Source organism: the organism of the source record quoted next, unplaced genomic scaffold (assembly GCF_019419815.1).
Source record: "Pyrus x bretschneideri cultivar Hongxiangsu unplaced genomic scaffold, Pyrus_bretschneideri_v1 Contig6, whole genome shotgun sequence".
Lineage (NCBI taxonomy): Eukaryota > Viridiplantae > Streptophyta > Magnoliopsida > Rosales > Rosaceae > Pyrus > Pyrus x bretschneideri.
This window is the reverse complement of record NW_025999798.1, coordinates 9,724,348-9,743,799: the sequence shown is the minus strand read 5'-3', so window position 1 is coordinate 9,743,799 and position 19,452 is coordinate 9,724,348. Positions and strand designations below refer to the sequence as shown.

The 19,452-nt window shown below is 38.6% G+C and overlaps 2 protein-coding genes and 1 non-coding gene across 3 annotated transcripts; all 3 read right to left on the bottom strand.

Annotated features, from left to right (window-relative positions):
* Positions 1-2,286: 2,286 nt before the first annotated feature.
* Positions 2,287-4,830, bottom strand: LOC103954116. Its single transcript, XR_001953689.2, has 2 exons — positions 4,690-4,830; positions 2,287-2,713 (listed from the first exon to the last, which is right to left on the bottom strand). It is a non-coding gene; the product is annotated as an uncharacterized LOC103954116 (transcript).
* A 1,518-nt stretch (positions 4,831-6,348) lies between these two features.
* Positions 6,349-8,911, bottom strand: LOC103954115 (nuclear transcription factor Y subunit C-3). The gene is made up of 3 exons (XM_009365919.3): positions 8,755-8,911; positions 8,562-8,615; positions 6,349-7,447 (listed from the first exon to the last, which is right to left on the bottom strand). The coding sequence occupies exon 3, from the start codon at positions 7,408-7,410 to the stop codon at positions 6,655-6,657; it is 756 nt and encodes a 251-aa protein (XP_009364194.2). The 5' UTR covers positions 7,411-7,447; positions 8,562-8,615; positions 8,755-8,911; the 3' UTR covers positions 6,349-6,654.
* Positions 8,912-14,038: 5,127 nt separating this feature from the next.
* Positions 14,039-18,140, bottom strand: LOC125471493. The gene is made up of 3 exons (XM_048571931.1): positions 17,791-18,140; positions 17,199-17,694; positions 14,039-14,344 (listed from the first exon to the last, which is right to left on the bottom strand). The coding sequence occupies exons 1-3, from the start codon at positions 18,138-18,140 to the stop codon at positions 14,039-14,041; spliced, it is 1,152 nt and encodes a 383-aa protein (XP_048427888.1).
* Positions 18,141-19,452: the final 1,312 nt, after the last annotated feature.

Sequence of the window (19,452 nt, the reverse complement as noted above, 5' to 3'; positions counted from 1 at the left end):
GATTCTAAGGATCCTCACATCCTAACCGTTTATCGTACATCATACGGTCAGAAATCATTTTAAATTTTTTATTTAAGATTAAACACAAATAATACCTAACAAAAAACTAACCCCATAATGTACGATCAACAGTAATAATGTGAAGATCCCTACGATTCCCACAAAACACAAAGCATGTTTTGTTGTTACATCAGAAAAAACCAAACCTGGATCTATCGTAATCCTGATTTATTATCTCAACCTCCTTCGTTATTTGGGCTAACCCAAGGGTTTTGGATACAACTTATTGGATTCTACTTCAATCTTCAAACGTGGTGTTGCGTGTCAATCCAAAATTCAAAAAGTCTCTAATGCAAATCTACAATAAAATTATTTTATGATTAGGTATCAAACATAAATATATATTAAGTCAACCCTGAAACCTCCTCAAACCAAATAGAAACAACTCATACTTGACCTGAAGGTACGTTGTAATGACCAACATAATTGAACTAATCAACTTGTAAAGAGCAGAATAATGAACTTACAACCTTCATGATGAGCTCTAAAAAGTGAAAAAGTCAAGCATGTGTTCTTGTTACATGGACCTTTCAAAGAGGGAGATGCTAGCAATAGATGATTTCAAATTAGTTAGATTTTTTTTAGAGATGTTGTGTGACATCCCACATCGTCTATGAGAGTGATCCTTATATGTATATTCTCATCTCTACCTAGCACGAGGCCTTTTGGGAGCTCACTGGCTTCGGGTTCCATGGAAATTCTGAAGTTAAGTGAGAAGGGGGCTATAGCTATCCCATGATGGATGGGTGACCCACTGGAAAGTTGTTCGTGAATTCCCAAAAACAAAACCGTGAGGGAATGGTAAGCTCAAAGCGGACAATATCATGCTACGATGGTGGAGCGGGCCTGGGAAGTGGTCCCCCCCCGGGCGGGGATGTGACATGTTGAATTAGAAAAATAGATGGTTCTTATCTTGTACAATATTGCAGGATGAAAATGAGAAATAATAAGGTAGAATGAGTCTAAATGAGAAGTCTAAAAAAGTAGTAAAATGAGAAGATCAAAATCAAAAAGTTGTTAGCATTCCCGTTGTCATAATATATGATAATTTTTCTATGATTTGTGAAATTTACTAACACAAATAGAAGGTCAATGCAAAATCACTGTCTAACTGCCATCTCCGATCCCTTTTTATAATTGCCTTATTCTAGCAAATTGAAACATTCAAAAAGATGGAACCAATAAAATAACAAGAGTTACACGTGAACCTGGTTTTTCAATTCTCACCATTCTTTTTTGTATTAATAAAACACCATTCATGCATATTCATGGGATTAATCCGGAGGAGGAGGAGGAGGAGGAGGAGGACGACGATGGTCAAATTACATGATGCCACCTGTCTCACCTGGGACAGAATTGCCTTATTCTAGCAAATTGAAACATTCAAAAAGATGGAACCAATAAAATAACAAGAGTTACACGTGAACCTGGTTTTTCAATTCTCACCATTCTTTTTTGTATTAATAAAACACCATTCATGCATATTCATGGGATTAATCCGGGGAAGGAGGAGGAGGAGGAGGACGACGACGACGATGGTCAAATTACATGATGCCACCTGTCTCACCTGGGACAGAAAACCTTAAACAGCATAATGTGCACGCCATCTCCCATCCACTATTTCTCAAATATGACAATCTGACTCCATCGTTATGCTTATCATTGATCAGCAGTTATATTTAGAGTAACGTTAGTAAGAATAAATTTATATACTAAATTTTGTAAATTAAATGATATGAAAGTTGATGATTTGATTATTACTTATGTATTGATAAACGTGCTCATTCATATTAGTGACACGTAATTTAGTTTGTAAATTTAACCTACAAATTTAATCTCTTTAGCGTTAACCTTAGATTGATCATAATCCCAATCCATTATCACAGCCTCCCTCGTTGCTTGAGGTAATTTGAGAGATTTTTTTCAAATACTGGGTATTCGAGTGGTACTTCACATACCATAAAAATGGAGAAAATGATATATTTATCCGTGTTCCTCCACTTATTTTATGACACATGAAGTACCCGCTTAAATACTGGCTTCTAGAAAAATTACCGGCACTTGGAAAAAGAAAATTACCGGCACTTTGAAAAAAAAAATAGCGGCACGTTGAAAATTTCTCGGCTAATTGGGCTTTGGCATTAAGATGGAACGGGAGAGGCTTCGCTAACAAACGCATTTTCTTTCTTTTGATTTCTACAACAATGCATGAGATTCAAATTCCACTTACCCACAACCCTCCTTGATTTAAAGAAAATAATCCATACAAAACTCTCCAAAAATTTGGTGTTCATCGACACCTAGATTCGATCAATTCTGCAGAAGGTTCTTCTCTGACTTACATGCTATCCTGGAGCCCTCTTATAAATACCATTCCCTTCCCTTATTCTGCAACTATGTCAATTACCTCACTTAAACATCTAGCCTTCACTTGCATGAATCATTTCGCGGAGTCTTGGTTTCTTCTGGCCAAAGAAATCGATCATACGCTGTTGTTTGCAGTAATACGGATGGCTCAAGAGTAACGCACATACTAAATGACAAAGAACTTGAACCGCTGCCATCCTTCGCCTACCACATCCTCTGTCCAGTTTTTTTCCTCATGATCTGCCCCAACACATTTGCCACTAAACAGTCTGCCAGTAGAATACAACTGCACAAGAACAGCCAAAAACTGCGTGTGAGGATCCAATTAACATACATCATAATTTCATTTAAGACCACACTGCAATCTGGACATTTGTTAGCTTCAACACAAAGGTTTAAACTTTTTTTGTGATTGTGTGTGCACTTGTGTTTTCATCTTTTAGTAACCAGACTGAGGTGGGAGACTGCCGGTTCAGCTACAATTACAATCAGAAAGTTTACTATCAGCACTTGAAATTTAAGACTTCAAAAACTACAGATTATTGGGGTAGCAGTAGCAGTGACAGATTCCTATCCCAGTGATGAGAATACAGTGCCATTAACATCGACATTTCTAAATCAATGATATAATTCATACAGACCTACTACCATTCCCAACGATATGAATACACAAGAGGCGAGGTCAGAGATGGCACATTCGACACAATAAACCCTAATGAAATGAGCATTACTTTTTTTCACTCTACACTGAATTCCAATTCCATGCTGTTGTAATGTGTATATCTTGATCTTAGCCAAAAAGCTAAGAAAGGTACGTTGTAATGTATCTATCATAAAGAAGTTTCATTGTCACACAATGGAGCTATATCTTCATCAACCTGAATTTTACTTGAAATCAGCCGATAAACAAGTTTTTCAAGAAGCCATTTGGAACCAAAAACTCATTGTTAACAACAGAACCAAAAAATAATGCGGTTAAGCCTCATAGCTCCAATTTCAACCATGATTACAAAGCAAAAAAAAGACATGAACTCACAACAAGTAATAGACATGAACTAGAAATAATATTCCATTCCCTCATTTCTTCTGCAACTTCATTAAGTGCTTCCCTTCAACATTAAGCCCTCTCTTGCATAAATCATCGGGTGGTCCTGTGGAGCCGTAGTTCACTTTCTTCTGACCAAAGAAATCATACACTGACACCTTCACGCTGTTTACATATATGAATGGCTCAAGAATAGGGCACAAAGTAGATGACAAAGAGTTCAAAACACTGTCATTCTTTGCCTACCAAAAATGCCATCCAGTTCTTTTTCGGTTTTTCCTCATGATCTGCCCCAACGCGTTTACCATTAAAACATTAGTGTAATACAACTAAATATATAACGACTCTAATAGTCTCTTTAAATAATATGTTTGTAAAACATCATTAGAATTTAGAACAACCAAACACTGCATGTGCCCAGTTTGACATGCATCACAACTTTGGTTTAAGAAAACAATGCAATCATGTACATTTGTTAGCTTCAACCCAAAGGTTAAACATTTTTGTAACTATGATTTTGGATATTATGATAACCGGATTGAGATGGGAGTTCAGCTACAATTACAAGGGAGTATGGACATTAATCCGGCGAGAGACTCTTATCATGCAAAATATATATATACAGAACTATAAACCACACTTTTTAAATTGAAGAGTTGTAAGAAACTACAGAGTATTGGGGTAGCAAATACAGTTGTTATCCTAGTGAAGAAAATATTACAGTGCCGTAAACATTGACATTTCTAAATCAATGATATTATTCATATACGTTACTAGAGAACCATGAGAATGCAACCTTACATAAACCCAAATGAAACGAGCATTGTTTTTTGGCTTCACTCTAAAAAAGAATGTTTGTGCCATGTCTTCATCAACCTCGAGTTTACTTGAAATTCAGGCGATAAGCAAGTTTTTCAGAAACCATATGGAACTCGAAACTCGTTGTTAACAACACAACCAAAAACTTAAGCGGTTAAGCCTCCAAATGCATAGCTCTAATTTCAACCATCCTCACAAAGCAAAAAAAGACATGAACTCACAATAAGTAGATGGGTGATTATCAACTGAAAAAAAACCACCGAACCAATTGCAAAGCACATCCCTTTATAGCTAGAATTCTTTCTTGTCACAATGTTCTATTAATTTTGGGGAAGAAACATGAATCCAAATCCATCATCAGCAGTAGTAATTCCATGAAATCAAGTTCAATTCCATACCTTTCGGAAGCACGACTGGACACAGCAATTCCATCATTCAGCAAAGAAACCTAGTTGCGCAGCGCAGTACAACTTCCGAATCCAATAAAAAAAAGCAACAGAAACAGAATAAAGAAAAAGCAAGCAAGGGTTGTGGGGTTTAGGGTAATCAGCAATCGGTGTTTATTTATTTAGAAGTGGCGGGTGGAGCTGCTGGAGTCGGGTTGTTGTTGTTCTTGTTGTTCGGCGGGGGCGAAGGAGGAGGAGGACGCCGGATCAAAGTCGTCAACGGCAGATTGAGCTCTTTCGAGAAAGGGCCGGAAGCCAAGCTGCAGCGTCAAGTACCCAAACGCCAGCGCTCCGAGCACCACAACCCCCGATCTCATCGCATTCGAATTCACTTTCATCCTCCCCTTCATTCTCTCTTCCTTCTTTCTTCCAGCCCCCACCAACAACCGCTACCAAAAGCTACGGCCTTTTCCTCCCTCCTGGCTCCTGCTACAGATGTACAAAAAGCAGGAAACCAAGGAAAGGTATAGTGTGTGGTGGGGCCCAAAAGGCCCTCAGAATTTATTTATTTCACTCTACTTGTTGACATTATGTTTGAACGAGTGAAACTAAACATGAAATTTCTTACAAAATTCAGAATATATAAATTGATATGCATTAATTTTCTCGTTTGGATTCATAAATATAGAGTTAGTATAAAATTTCATGAACATTTCAGCATTGAATTTCGACGGTCAGAAGGTGATAACCGTCTGATGCTTCCAAACTCAGATTTTAGAAGCTTATAGAAATGCTATGTTCTGTTGCACTAATGGATAACTAACAAAAACTTGTTTTGGTTATTTCAGCGTCGGTGTATTTCTATCATGGGCTCGTCAAAGGATCAGAGATGGGGATTTGAGTAGGAGGTTTTAATAGTCTAAATATGTGTTCATAATTTTGGTTCTTCCCATGTTTGGCAATTGGTTGCATGAAGTTTGTCTTATTACAGTTCCAGAAATCCTGCAGTGTTGAGAAGGACGATGTTTTCGTGAATATATAAGCTGCGCTGCCAGCCAAGGCAGAGTGATGCTTCCAAGCCATTAGCTGTTATATTATGAGCACCAATCCATTTCGGTTGCCGATGACAATAACGCATGCTATCATTGACGGAGAAAGCGTCGTGTCCAAGTTCTTGACTGATTGCATTATCTTGTAACAGCATAAAATTGCTAGAGAATGACGGGTTTTTCAATAAGATTGACTAGGAGTTTAGATGCAAAAAGGAGGGAGAAAAAAAGAGAGGATGAAATGGAGTTCCCAACTGAGGGAGCCATAAGGCAGTATGCACTATAGACACACACACACAAGCATTACGATTCAAGGTATTCTTATGCACTTGTAAGTGAAAGATCTTAGGTTCGGCTCCCATGAATGACAAGTTCGACACTTAATTATGACTCAGCTTAAATCCCCATCCCCTTGATAATTATCTTTCAAACAAGGCGTGCTCCTTACACTAACATAATCTAGAATCTGCCTCGTAAACGAATAATACACCTTACGAGTGAGGTAAACACAACGTGTACGTGTACAAAGGTGGCTTGACACTACAAATGGAGGACCTCAACACCACAACTAGTAGAGGAATTTTTGCGGAAAGAGTAAAGCAGAATGAATAAAGTACCAGAATCTTTAAAGTGCCTGTGTGTTTGACCACTTTCCTCCTCAATTACCTCACTTTGTCAAGCTTTGGATTTACAAGCAGATCAAATTACATAAAAATCAGATTGCTTACAGTACCAGAATCCACACCTTTTACAGAACCTTTCAATTTTCATGTACCAAACCCAAATATTTTGTAACTGTAAGGACCGGAAATACAGCAAACTATGTAACTATTGTATCCAAGATAAACACTTTAAATTGTACGCCTTCAATTACAAACAATGATGATATAGTCAAATTGGTCTTCCAATTTTTACTCCATTTACTCTTTTACTCAAGATCGTCGTGCGGATGCTGTTGTTGCTGTGGCCATGTTGGTTGAGCAATGTACGGATGTGTTTGCTGGCCATAGAGATTCTGATCCATCACAGGCTTTCCCACTATCATCGCCGGAGCACCAACCTGCGAAGCATGCTGAGGAGGCATGTAATAGTAAGGAACACCATCAGATGGACCCCCAACTGGGGGATTCCCACCTCTTGGGATTGATGCAAGCACCTCGTCTTTCAAATCCTCTCTTGGGACGATATCAACTAGAAAGTCAAATATATCAGTCCTCGTAATTGCTGCTGCAATGTCGTTCTTTTGCAGTGTTCTTCTTTTGTTCTCCTCTGTGTGATTCCATGACCGCATTGTCAACTCTAGAATGAACATCTCACAGGCCCTAGCAAATATGACAGGAGCTTCGGCTGATATCATCCTCACATCCTCATCCGCCTTCATAATCTTCTTAATCCTGGCCAATGGCAAACTATGGTTTTTGAAATCATTAGTTTGATCAATTTCTTTATGCTGCTCCCCCCAAAATTTTTGGAGTTGTTGCTGCAGTTGCTGTTGTTGTTGCTGGTGGATGTGCTGATAAGCTAGCTGGTGTTGTGCAAGCTGAGAAGAGGCGGCTGGACCTGCTGGCTGAGTAGGAGATTGCATCATCCCAACCGATCCATACGGGTTCACACCATATGATGCTTGAGCTGCAGTTCCCGCCACTCCCATAGTTGCTGGATGCCCATGTCCTTGCTGATCCATATTGGCGTATGTTGGCAAAAAAGTTCCCTTCGTTCCTCTATGGTGCAGAGTACATAATAAACAATCAGTATGAACACTACTGTTACGAAATTTTAGTCAGTTATGAAATTCCAGAATTAAATTTACAAAACCCTAACAGAAAGTAGATAATGCAGAAACAACTCTGGGAGCTGGCTAACACCCATTTCAAAGGGTTGGTGACCAGCTGTGCCACAAAAAGTGGAAAATGACTTTTGCACGACCATTTTCCCTTTACTTCCATCCCTGTATTCTCCTTTGATTTATTCAACCGAAAGGGCAAAAATAAACAGGGGGATGACTTCCCCAAATTAAACCACATACTAAAAATGTAAAACCCATAAAACCTCAGTTAATACTATAAGGTCAAACTAAAGCTTCAACAATCAATACCAAAAATCGCTTCCACCTTAAATCAAACACTAGAAACCTTTAACCAAATTGCTCCCAAAAGGATATCTAGCATAACCGTACAAATCATTTGAGTACTCTTATGGATTATACCAATCGATATTGTTCCAATTAGATATCAGACTTATCAACACTACCACTGCACCTTTTATCTCATTCTAATAGGCAAGTGATCTGATCAATAACTTGCCTCTAAAAATTGGACAACCATGAACTGCACTTGGCATGGTATGTTAGCCTTTCACTCAAAAGTCACGATGAAAATCGCATCCAACCGTTCATACCCAAAAGCGTATGTGTCTCCACCTTTCCCCAACCGCAGAACCAAAAACAACACAAAACAAAAGGTAGAAACCTTCTAACCTTCTTCCCGAGCGAAAAAGACCTGAGTCAACTCAAAGTCTCAATTCTCCGGTCACTACCTCACCAAGTCAGATTCTACAGCAACACCAACACCAACCCCAGAGAACATGCTCTTGGTTCTGACTTCACACAAACACACCCCCCCCCTGTCTATTATACTTGCATATACCCCACAAACAGTAAATTCACCACACTCAAATCAAATCTAGGTTTCAGAAACCCTAAAACAATTCAAGAACAAATAATAAGACTAAATTTCACTATTTAAATACAAAATCTCAATTAATAACAATACAAAAACAATCATAAAAAAAATTATATAAGCCATGCATGAAAGTGAAAAACACAAAAATTGGTACCTTTGGCTCACTGCTCTGTTCCCCAATTCTCGGTTTTATCCAACCACCACAACCCTAAAACAAAACCCAAATAAATTAACGAAATTCATACACCAATTGAACTGAAGCTCAAGGCAAAAATAGAGGCCTGCAAACACTACAAAAGCAGAATTATTTAACCGAATATCTTGAAAAATAAATATAAAAATCCAACCTTTTGAAGTGAATTTCTAGGGTGTTTCTGGAAAAATGGATCAAATAAGACAGTAAGGGAAGAATGGAGTGGGGATCGCAGTGGAGAGAGTGGGAAGATTGAAGGTGTGTGTGTGTGTTCTGTGCGTGTTGTGTGCGTGTGTGTGTTGGCCTTCCACTATAAAAAAGCGCCAGGTTTGATTCGTCGTCGCAACTATAACATTAAAGTTTGACTTTTTTGTCTCTGACGATTTTGCCCTCCAAACTAATTAATTATAAATACAATAAATATAAAAAATATCTCCCTCCACTAATCAACTGCCTAATTTATATTTTTAATTAGTTTTAAAATCGAGATATTTTGCTTAGTACAATGTTAATGGAGTGCCAAGGGTCAATGGGCCGGTAGACCGGTGTGACCCATTGCTGAAATATCTAAAATATCTAGCGTTACCTGCTTCCGAGTGGGCCATGGGCCATGGGCCATGGACACGACATCACCGACATAATGGGACACAACACTAAAAACCTCCGTTGACTTTCGCCCTATGCTCATATCCCATGCGTCAATCTGTTGACCTATATATACCCACTTCCTTTTTCTGAAATTACAATGACTGATTCCACGTCAGAAAATAAAATTATAGAAATAGGATTGGGCACGAGTCATTTTGACAAGACAATTTATGGCATTATTAACTGAGTAGGTGATCTACGATGATTAATGCTATTACTCTTTATTTGAAAGTGAGATATCTTAGATTCGAATCTCGTCAAAAATGAATTTAGACCACATTATTGCTAGCTTATTATAAGGTTAAACTCATTCTTCCCTTTTAATATAAATATCGTTTGTTCAGAAAAAAAAAATATATATATATATATAAGGAAGGAGAGAGGACTCATGCACATGCATGATTGCTTCATGTAAAACTTTTTGTACTTTTTATGTGCTGTATTTGTTACGGGCTGCATACCAGTTGGAAGAAAAACCTTTTTAGGATAAAATTCTATATTAAGTCAGAAGACTCTCAAAGGATAGATATATATTGCATTATTTTGAGAGTGTGATTTCTTGCGCACACTAATTCCTGAATTGTAGGAACTCCATGAATATAACGAACCGGCTAAAGACTTGTTGGATCAGGTTCCCGTATCTTGCAGAACAAGAATGGTCAATCTCAACGAAGTCGTTCAGCCCATGACCAGACTTTTGAAGTATCTGTATTCTGATTTGCTTTCCCTGAAAAATCATGGTCCCACATTTGAACAATGCCATACTAAGAAGAAATTGACTAAGAAGATAGTCCCTTCATCCAACCATTAACTACTTCGTTACCCAGCGCCCAGCGGAAAAAAAAAAATCAGGAGATCATGTAGCAGAACGCTGCTGCGCAGTAGAAAGTGATCACTATCTGAAAGGGAGAACGGAGGTCTAACTCTCTCCATTCACCGCTAGTCTCCAAAAAGATCAACCTCACAAGGCAATTGCCATGATCCAATTTAATCAAGTTACAAGTATTCAAACAAACGTCCTGTCACATCCTGGCCCGGGACATATCACTTCCTGGGCCCGCTCCACCACCGTAGCACGATATTGTTCGCTTTGGGCTTACCATTCCCTCACGGTTTTGTTTTTGGGAACTCACGAGCAACTTCCCAGTGGGTCACCCATCATGGGATTGCTCTAGCCCCCTTCTCGCTTAACTTCGGAGTTCCTACGGAACCCGAAGCCAGTGAGCTCCCAAAAGACCTCGCTCTAGGTAGGGATGGGGAATATACATATAAGGATCACTCTCTTGGGCGATGTGGGATGTCACAATCCACCCCCCTTAGGGGCCCGACGTCCTCGTCGGCACACACGTGACCAGGGTTAGGCTCTGATACCAAATTTGTCACATTCCGGCCGGGGGCGGATCACTTCTCGGCCCCGCTCCACCACCATAGCACGATATTGTCCGCTTTGGGCTTACCATTCCCTCACGGTTTTGTTTTTGGGAACTCACGAGTAACTTCCCAGTGGGTCACCCATCATGGGATTGCTCTAGCCCCTTTCTCGCTTAACTTCGGAGTTCCCATAGAACCCGAAGCCAGTGAGCTCCCAAAAAGCCTCATGCTAGGTAAGGATGTGAATATACATAAAATGATCACTCCCCTGGGCGATGTGGGATGTCACACATCCACCTATTCGGACTAGTACAAATAACATCGTCCTTAGATGAGGAGTTTTTATATATAGCACTGTGGGTGTGAAAATTGAAGGATCAATGCATCCTAAAAACTAGCCATTTTCCATGCATCTTAAAAGCAAGGGAGTGGGGCTAAAATAAAGCAACATGAATCAGCCACTACTAAGGAACATGGAGTGAGATAATGGGACTTGGATTCCAAGCTTTTTATGCTCATAGGCCTAGAATCCCATCAGAGCAGTGGCGAAGTCACGTGAGCGCCAAGAGTGGCGGCTATCCCTCCCATCGCCGGAAAATGGGATTGGAGATCTGCAAAAATCGGTGTTTGGGACTAGTTCTGCTGCACAGCAGTAGAGTTGATTCAATTTTTTTTTTTTTAAACCTCTAGGCCAAAATGACGTCGTTTTGGTCCTGGTAAAAAAATTTAAAAAAAATAAAACAAAACAGCACTGTTTCGTATATGTTATAAAAAAAAATATATATATAGGTTCCTAACTTCTGTTCAGACTTCTCTGTCCCCGTTCCCTTCAGTCTCTCTCTCTATCCTTTTATTTTTTATTTTTTATTTTTTATTTTCTCTTCAACCTTCCACTCAGCAACAATTAATTGACTTATTGATTGATTAATTAATTGAATTATTACATAATTTATTCATATGATTAGTTGTAGTGAATTTCTATTTATTGAATAATTTGTATGCTTATTGGTATTAATTAATTGAATTGTTGGTTGGATTAGTTAATATGCATATTACATTCACGATATGGACCTCATGAATATTTCAATTCAACTTGACAATTACATTCACGATATGAAGATGCATAGTGAGTTTTCATCATTGAGAGGAATTGGTGATCTTGCAAAGGAGTTGGTGAAGACCGGGAGGTATGCAAACTATATGTTAGTGTATAAGCTTTTTACGTTGACTTTGGTGTTACTGGTTGCAACCGCTTCGGTGAAGAGAGTTTTTTCTGCTATGAAGATTATGAAAACACCATTGCGTAACAAAATGGAAGATCAATGGTTGAGTGATATCATGTTTGTTTGCATTGAGACAGATGTATTTGCTTTTATTGATAATGAGCCTATTATGCGACGTTTTCATAATATGAAACCTTATCGGTAATAATTGTAATTTGTTTGTATTGATAATTACATAAGACATTACTATATAAAAGGATTTGATTTTTGCTATTCTTTTGAACCTTGCACTCTTTTAACTTCGCCTCTTCTCCCGTCAATTCCTGGCTTCGCATCTTTCTGTCCTTGGGTAACTTGCGGCTTTACTTGGATGATCCTAACTTGGGGTGAACTTTCAATATTTTTAGATGGTTCTCCCTCTTTTTTGTTTGTATACCGTAGTAAAGGCAAAACTCATCCGAATTGGAGCATAAAAACACACTCAAAGAGATAAAACGAAACCAAAAAACCATAACTCAGCAGCACAAAATCCCCTCAAGGTCGAATGCAGCTAAAATCAGAAGAAAAGTAGGTAAATATCCACCAACTTGTCAATGATACCGATGTCTGCTACACGTTAAACAAACAATGTCATGCTTTAAAACCTCTACCATATACTTAAAAATAACGAAAATCATACCGAAGCTTTAAAGTTGGATGCAGCTTAAATCAGGAAATGCAGATGTTAAAGAAAACTCTATCCAAATCCCAAACGAATGGTATCTGAGTATAGTCGAACATGACAAGCATGTTTGAAACCTGCTTCTAGAATCTAGGCACAATAACTTTCCATCTGATCAATAACTCATGCGAGGCGGGGGGAGGGGTGGGGGGATGGGTAACCAAGATAACAACATAACGAAACTTATTGCAACACCTAAAGCACTTGAGATTAGAAAACGCCCTTGGTTGGATTAGATTAGCAACCAGTCCAAATATAGAGTGGAAATTAGAACACCATCCAGAGAAGCGAAGATTAATAAGGGAAAAGCTTGTTGCTTAGCCTAACTAGTTCCTTAGAAACGCAAAGACCAGTTATCTTGGTTTTCTTTCCCATTTCCTTTGCAATGATATTTGAATAAACGAGCAGCAAGAGTATTCTTACCTTGAACACCATGGTAAGCTTCTGGGAGAGGCTTTTCTTCTCCGTGCTTCCTCAGGCGATTGTTTGTTGGCCCCTAAATTTAGACGAGGGTGATCTAGACCATTTGGAATGTTTGATGTTGCAGGTGAAAAGTAGACCTCTTCTGTTCCCTGGTTTTCTGGCTGCTGTTCGACTAATGTTTTTGAGAAGAAACATTTCAGAGATAAGAAACCAGGAAGAAAGAAAGGAGAACAACGATTAATAGATAAATGTGAATTAATCTCAGCGTATCCCCAACAGACATTCCATCACATTCGGGTCCAACAGTTTCTCGATTAGTAGTAGGTACAGAAACAGGCACGAGATTCAAATGCTCTAATATCTACACCCTGAGGCGGCCGGGTTATGACGCATGAATTTACCACAAAGCTCATGACTAGCTATGACACAGAAAATAAATTACGACGTGACTTGTTGAAGACGCATGAACTTACCACAAAGCTCATGAACACATGCGTGTACATATGAAGATCAATAAATATTGGAAGAAATTAAAGTGAAAACTGCATCTGAATAGAAAGAAATAAGAAAATCTTGAAAGAAAGCACGATTTTTTGTTCTTTATTTTCAAAATTTGAACAAACAAGATCATATATAAACTGTTAGATTAAATAGACGGACAATCAGCAGTTGGTGCACACGGCGCAGCTACATCAATTCCCGATCAATTCCAGGTACCGGTACCAATGAGCTGTGAGTCGAGCGCCAGCGTCAGCTGCCTCAGAAAGAGCAACATCAGGGGTTGCTTCAGGATTAGAAGCAAGTATACAGGCCCAGGTGTCCCGTCTCATTTTTTCCGCATAGACCTCATAACAGTCCGGGGAGCCGTCGGCTGTTGTAATAAGTGTAAAAACCACGGCGCAACTCGCAGCAGACATCACAGAAGCAGAAAGGACCTTTAGGTTGGCTGCGGCAGTTTGAATCATCGCTTATATCCAGTGGCTCGGTACCCCTTCTTGAGGGCCTCTTCGGCCTATCGGATGGCAGCGCAGTTGTTAAGCTGGCAGAACCACTCAGAGGCGGTCATGTCGAGCCTGAAGTAGTCTAAAGGTGGAGGCGGAGGCGGAGGCGGAGGCGGAGGCAACTACATTTGCTACTGCTTGTGGTTGTGCTACAATTTCCTCCTTATTCTGAAGAGCCAACAATTTCCTTGCGACCAGATCCCCATCGTCATCAACATATTCAATTAGTTGTTCTTCTTCATCTGGCTGATGATCGATATCAACTTGTGATCCAATGGCCAGCCTCTTTGCATCTTCAAAACCAAGATCATCAATTTTTCTTTTCCTACTAGTTTTCTTATGTTGGCAGCCCCTCGACTTTGTACATAATGTGAAAAGAAAACCCAACAACTAATCTAACAAGGAGTCCAACTCCCAACTAAAATCGGAAGGAAACCCAGAAATCTACTCCTAAATAGCAACTTTGGAAGCCCATCAAAGCTTTTGGGCTCGTTTCCTAGAAAAGATTTAAATAGTGGAGTGGAGGTATCATCCTCATGGGGTACCCCATACATCCAACGACTTAACAATGTCCACCTTCACGTTCTACTACTAGTTCAACTTCAAGAGAAAGAGGCCGAGGTTCTACAAGGGAGGAGGCCTGTATAAGCCTAAGGGGTTCAATTTTTGGTTTGGCATTTTCAATTTGGTTACCAAACCAGAAGCAACCCCACTCCCACCAGACATTAATAATAAGAACGCGACTTCTGCACAATATGAAACATTAGCGTATATTTGACCCCGGGTCAAACAATATCCCTTACGGGTATATAAGCATCTTTATTAAAATCATTTTAAAAAGCAAATTTATGATTTAGCCAAGTTGGCTCGAATATTGTGCTTTTCTTCTATGCTTGAGTTCGAATTTCTCTCATCGTAATTTAGATAAATTAAGATTGAATGTCAATTTTAAACCTGTTCTATGCAAAGAACTGATAAAGACAAAACAAAATAGAAAAATAGCGAACACGCAAGAATTAGCTTTACAAGGGGAAAAACCTCAGAGAGAAAAACCCTTGGGCAAGATTGCCAACCATAATCCACTAAGGAAAAGATGAAGACTTTACAAGATTCATACGAGACCCAGGTACACAAACTAGCGAACCTTGTCCTCTCAATCTTGAACGTCTGATGCACACAGCATGGTTGCACACAGTTGGATTTGAATGAAGTGCAGAACAACTTCCTTTGCTCGCTCAAATGCAATACGGATATTCTGCGTTGCAAAAGATGTCCTCCCTTGAGTACGAAGGACCTATTAAATAGGTGACCTTACACACTTTTCTTGGACTAGAAAGTCCTTCCTCAATTAATCTTCACGTCCAATTCCTTTATTTTAATTTTTATCCAATAATTAGTTGATGTGATTGCCATCATCTTTGACTGACTAATCTAGTCCTAAAAGGCTGGACTAATAAAACTAATTGACATGAGATCTTGTATGATAATTGCAAGATAAATTACATACTCAATTTAATATAAATTACAATTTGTCTAGAAAATAAGCTTAATTAAATCACATTTACAATCTCCTCCTTTGGCATTTTCTAGACAAAAACCCACGATAAACCAAGCCAAAAATGCTGTCATGTGATTTTGCTCAGCCACTGTAGTCCTACATCTGCATGTTTACGTTAAGAGAAATATTAGATCAGAGTAATATGCATTAGAACAAATGACTCCCCCTAAATCCATCAGTTTCATATATAAATGCAAAATCAGAGTAGTATGCATTAGACCAAATGACTCCCCCTAAACAACTAAATAAACTACTCCCCCTTTTTTGGTCCAGAAAAAAGCCGAAGTATAAAAGAAAATAAAAAGCTAAGGAATTGGAGTATTAGGTCCATATGGTGCAACATTATAGATAACAATGCTCAGAGGCAGCGGAAAGTACACACATTTGTAAAATCAAGTACAAGAAAAACACTAATGAGCCAAATGAGCCAATATCAACACAATCAGGGGAAGAAACCTGGTTTTAGAACATACTAGGGAATTCAACCAGTGTAAGAAGTGTTGATCATAATTCCAAAAACAAGAGTCAAACATGATATGAGTTATCAATCACACATTATGAAATGCAGATCCTACCCCTTGATCATCAAAAAGTGAGTTTCAAGCAGAGCCTTTTTAGTTAGAGAATGAGAAACAAATGTGAACATGACTTACATAAACTCTTGAGTGTTGTTGTATAATGGTGGCATTCAAAATAGGTGAGACTCCACATCAAGCTATAAAAATGTATATATATTATTTGCACAAAATTAATTGGACGAATATTGACTATTAACTGGAAAGGGGCGAGAGGAGATGCAAGCATCTATCAACTCCTTCAAAAATGAGAGAGGACCAACCCACGCAGTGCATCATCTCTTTTAATGGTGGCTTTCACTCTAGTGTGAGGGCTAGCCCTTCCCATATAGTTTAGAAGACTGTCAAATTTTACACAGGCGTCTTCTTTATGGAGCTTTCACACCCATACAAAGGTAGCTTTTTCCATTGTGTTCCCAAATTTGCACACTTTTCACGTTATATTATAATGGAAATGAGCAAGAGTGGATGGGTCTCACAATATTAACTGAGTTACAAAAAAAATTGAGAGTTGAGATAAGAAGAACCAAGAGAAATAGTATTTCAGGTCGACATTTATTTAAAATTGGAAGCCAATCTCAGTTCAAGAAAATTTCACCAGATTAGATCATGGATGGAATGTTACAAGCAAACCTATTCTACACGCAAGCAAATTATGATTATGTAGAACACACTCCTATTCGATATTAAAACTTAAAACAACCGAAAATGCAAAACACACATTCCTATTCTACATGCAAGCACACTATGATTATGCAAAAAGAAAACTCAGAGTTAAAAGGAATTAATTCTTAACAGAACATACAACAATTGATTTCCGAAGTTGTTCAAATCTATTACTATCAAGGGCCTTGGTAAAGATATCGGCTAGTTGCTATTAGTGGGTATGTGCTCAAGTGCAAGTATATCATCTTCAACTAAGTCATGAATGAAACGATGACGGATATCTATGTGCTTAGTGCATGAGTGTTTAACTAGAATTTTCAAGATGTTTATGGCACTTTGATATATCACATAAAATGATTAACTTCCCTTGTATTAAACCGTAGTCACAAAGCATTTGTTTCATCCACAACACTTGTGTGCAACAACTTCCAGTGGCAATGTACTTAGCTTCTGCTGTGGAGAGAGAGACACAATTCTGCTTCTTGCTATACCAAGCAACCAGATTGTTGCCAAGATAGAAACAACCACCAGATGTGCTATTCCGATCATCGATGTTACCTGCCCAATTTGCGTCTGAATATCCTGCAATTTCAACATTTGACTCAAATGAGTACAGAGCCTTTTTTAGTCTATACACGTGATTAGGATGGAAAGGATCTTTGAAGCCTGCAGGCTGTTCAACATATACTTCCTCTTTGAGGAAGCCATTAAGGAATGCACTCTTGACATCCATTTGATACAACTTGAACTGAAGGTGATAGGCCACAGCTAGCAGTAATCTCATTGATTCCAAATGCGCCACCAGAGCAAATGTTTCATCAAAATCAAGCCCTTCAACTTGTGTGTAGCCTTGTGCAACGAGCCTTGCTTTGTTTCCGACTACATTCTCTTTCTCATCTGTCTTATTTCTAAAGATCTATTTGGTACCAATTATATTGGTGTCTTTTGGACGAGGGACAAGGTACCAAACATCTTTACGAGTGAACTGATTAAGTTCCTCTTACATGGCAGTTATCCAATCATCATCCACAATTGCTTCATTGACATTTTTGAGTTCAAGTAAAGACACATAGCACACAAAACTGATCTTTTCGGCCACTTGTCGCCTAGTCTTCATCTTGTCATCTAAAGAACCATTGATATTAGTGGACTTTTGATCCCTTTGAACTTGTTTTGCACTAGTTTGGAGTGATTGAGATGAAGTGTCTTGAACATCATTAAAAGCTGCATTAACTGATTCTCTTGTATGAGTTGAATCATGATTAGGCCCATCATCTTCATCAACCTGCAAACCATCATACACATTTGTGAGCTGCATATTAGAGTCATCAATCACAACATTTATGGATTCCATAACACCCTTTGTATGTGAATTGTAAACTCTATATGCCTTACTTGTCAGAGAATCACCAAGGAAAATTCCAATATCACTTCGTGCATCAAATTTTGCCAAATTCTCCTTATCCTTATAGATGTAACAAGTGCTACCAAACACACATAACTGACTCACATTTGGTTTCTTACCTTTCCAAAGCTCATGTGGTGCACATTTAGTTCTAGGTCGAAGAAAAACTCTGTTGGCTGTATAGCATGTTATGCTAATTGCCTCAGCCCAGAAATACTAAGCCACATTCGGTGTGTTAATCATAACTTGTGCCATGTCTAATAGCACTTTATTCTTCCTTTCAACCACCCCATGTTGTTGGGGGGGGGGGGTGTGATAGGGGCAAAGTATTCATGCTGAATGCCATGTTTTTCAGAAAAATTAGAGAATGGTGCATTGTCAAATTCAATTCCGTGGTTTATTCTTATTCTAATGACAACAACATTTTTTTTTCTTCAGTTTGAATCTTAATGCACAAAATATTGAATGATTTGAATACTTCAAACTTATCATGCAAATATGCAACCAGGTGTAACGAGAGAAATCATTGACTAAAACAAGTGTGTTTTTTTTACCTCCCAAACTCTCTGTTTGCACAAGACCTTCCAAATCCATGTGCATTAATTGAAGTGGATGTGAGGTGGAAATGAAATTCTTTGGGCTATGTGCATTTTTGGTTTGCTTCCCAATTTGACATGTACCACAAACACCTTCTTGTTTGCCTTCTCGAGATAGTAGTCCTCGTACATATTGCCTTTTGGATATTTTCAACAAATCCCTGTAATTCATATGTCCTAGCTGTTGATGCCACAAATCCAAGGGATTGTTGCTTGCCCTGAAACACACATTAACTTGATTAGCATTAGCATAATAGCAATTGTTTTCAGATCTAGGTCCACACAACACTTTTTCACTAGTTTATTTGCTACCAACACATTTAGTTGAATCAAAGTTTACATTCCCAATGTCATCACATAGTTAACTAATACTCATAAAGTTGGCAGTAAGCTTATCAACCAATAACAAATTATGCAATTCAGGTAGTCCAATGGTTTTGACAGTACCTTACCAATTATTGTTGCTTTCTTACCATCACCAAAGGTTACAAATGTCACGCTCCGATCCCGACATACGTCCAGGATCGACACGTGACGTCATCCAATTACTCGTATATCTTACATACCCCATCTCAGGAATATGGCAAATTACAATTTGAGAATCAAATTGCAACGAAATTTTTCGTTTACCTTATGACTGCATCTAACCTCCTCGTTAGACTGCC

What these genes read in the sequence shown, in the direction of transcription:
- LOC103954115 (XM_009365919.3), bottom strand. Translation starts at nt 7,410, where the DNA reads ATGGATCAGCAAGGACATGGGCATCCAGCAACTATGGGAGTGGCGGGA.
- LOC125471493 (XM_048571931.1), bottom strand. Translation starts at nt 18,140, where the DNA reads ATGGAATCCATAAATGTTGTGATTGATGACTCTAATATGCAGCTCACA. An exon ending in GATGATTGGATAACTGCCAT is followed by an intron (nt 17,695 to 17,790) that starts GTAAGAGGAACT and finishes ATAGATCTTTAG; the next exon opens with AAATAAGACAGATGAGAAAG. An exon ending in CTGGAAGTTGTTGCACACAA is followed by an intron (nt 14,345 to 17,198) that starts GTGTTGTGGATG and finishes TTATGTACAAAG; the next exon opens with TCGAGGGGCTGCCAACATAA.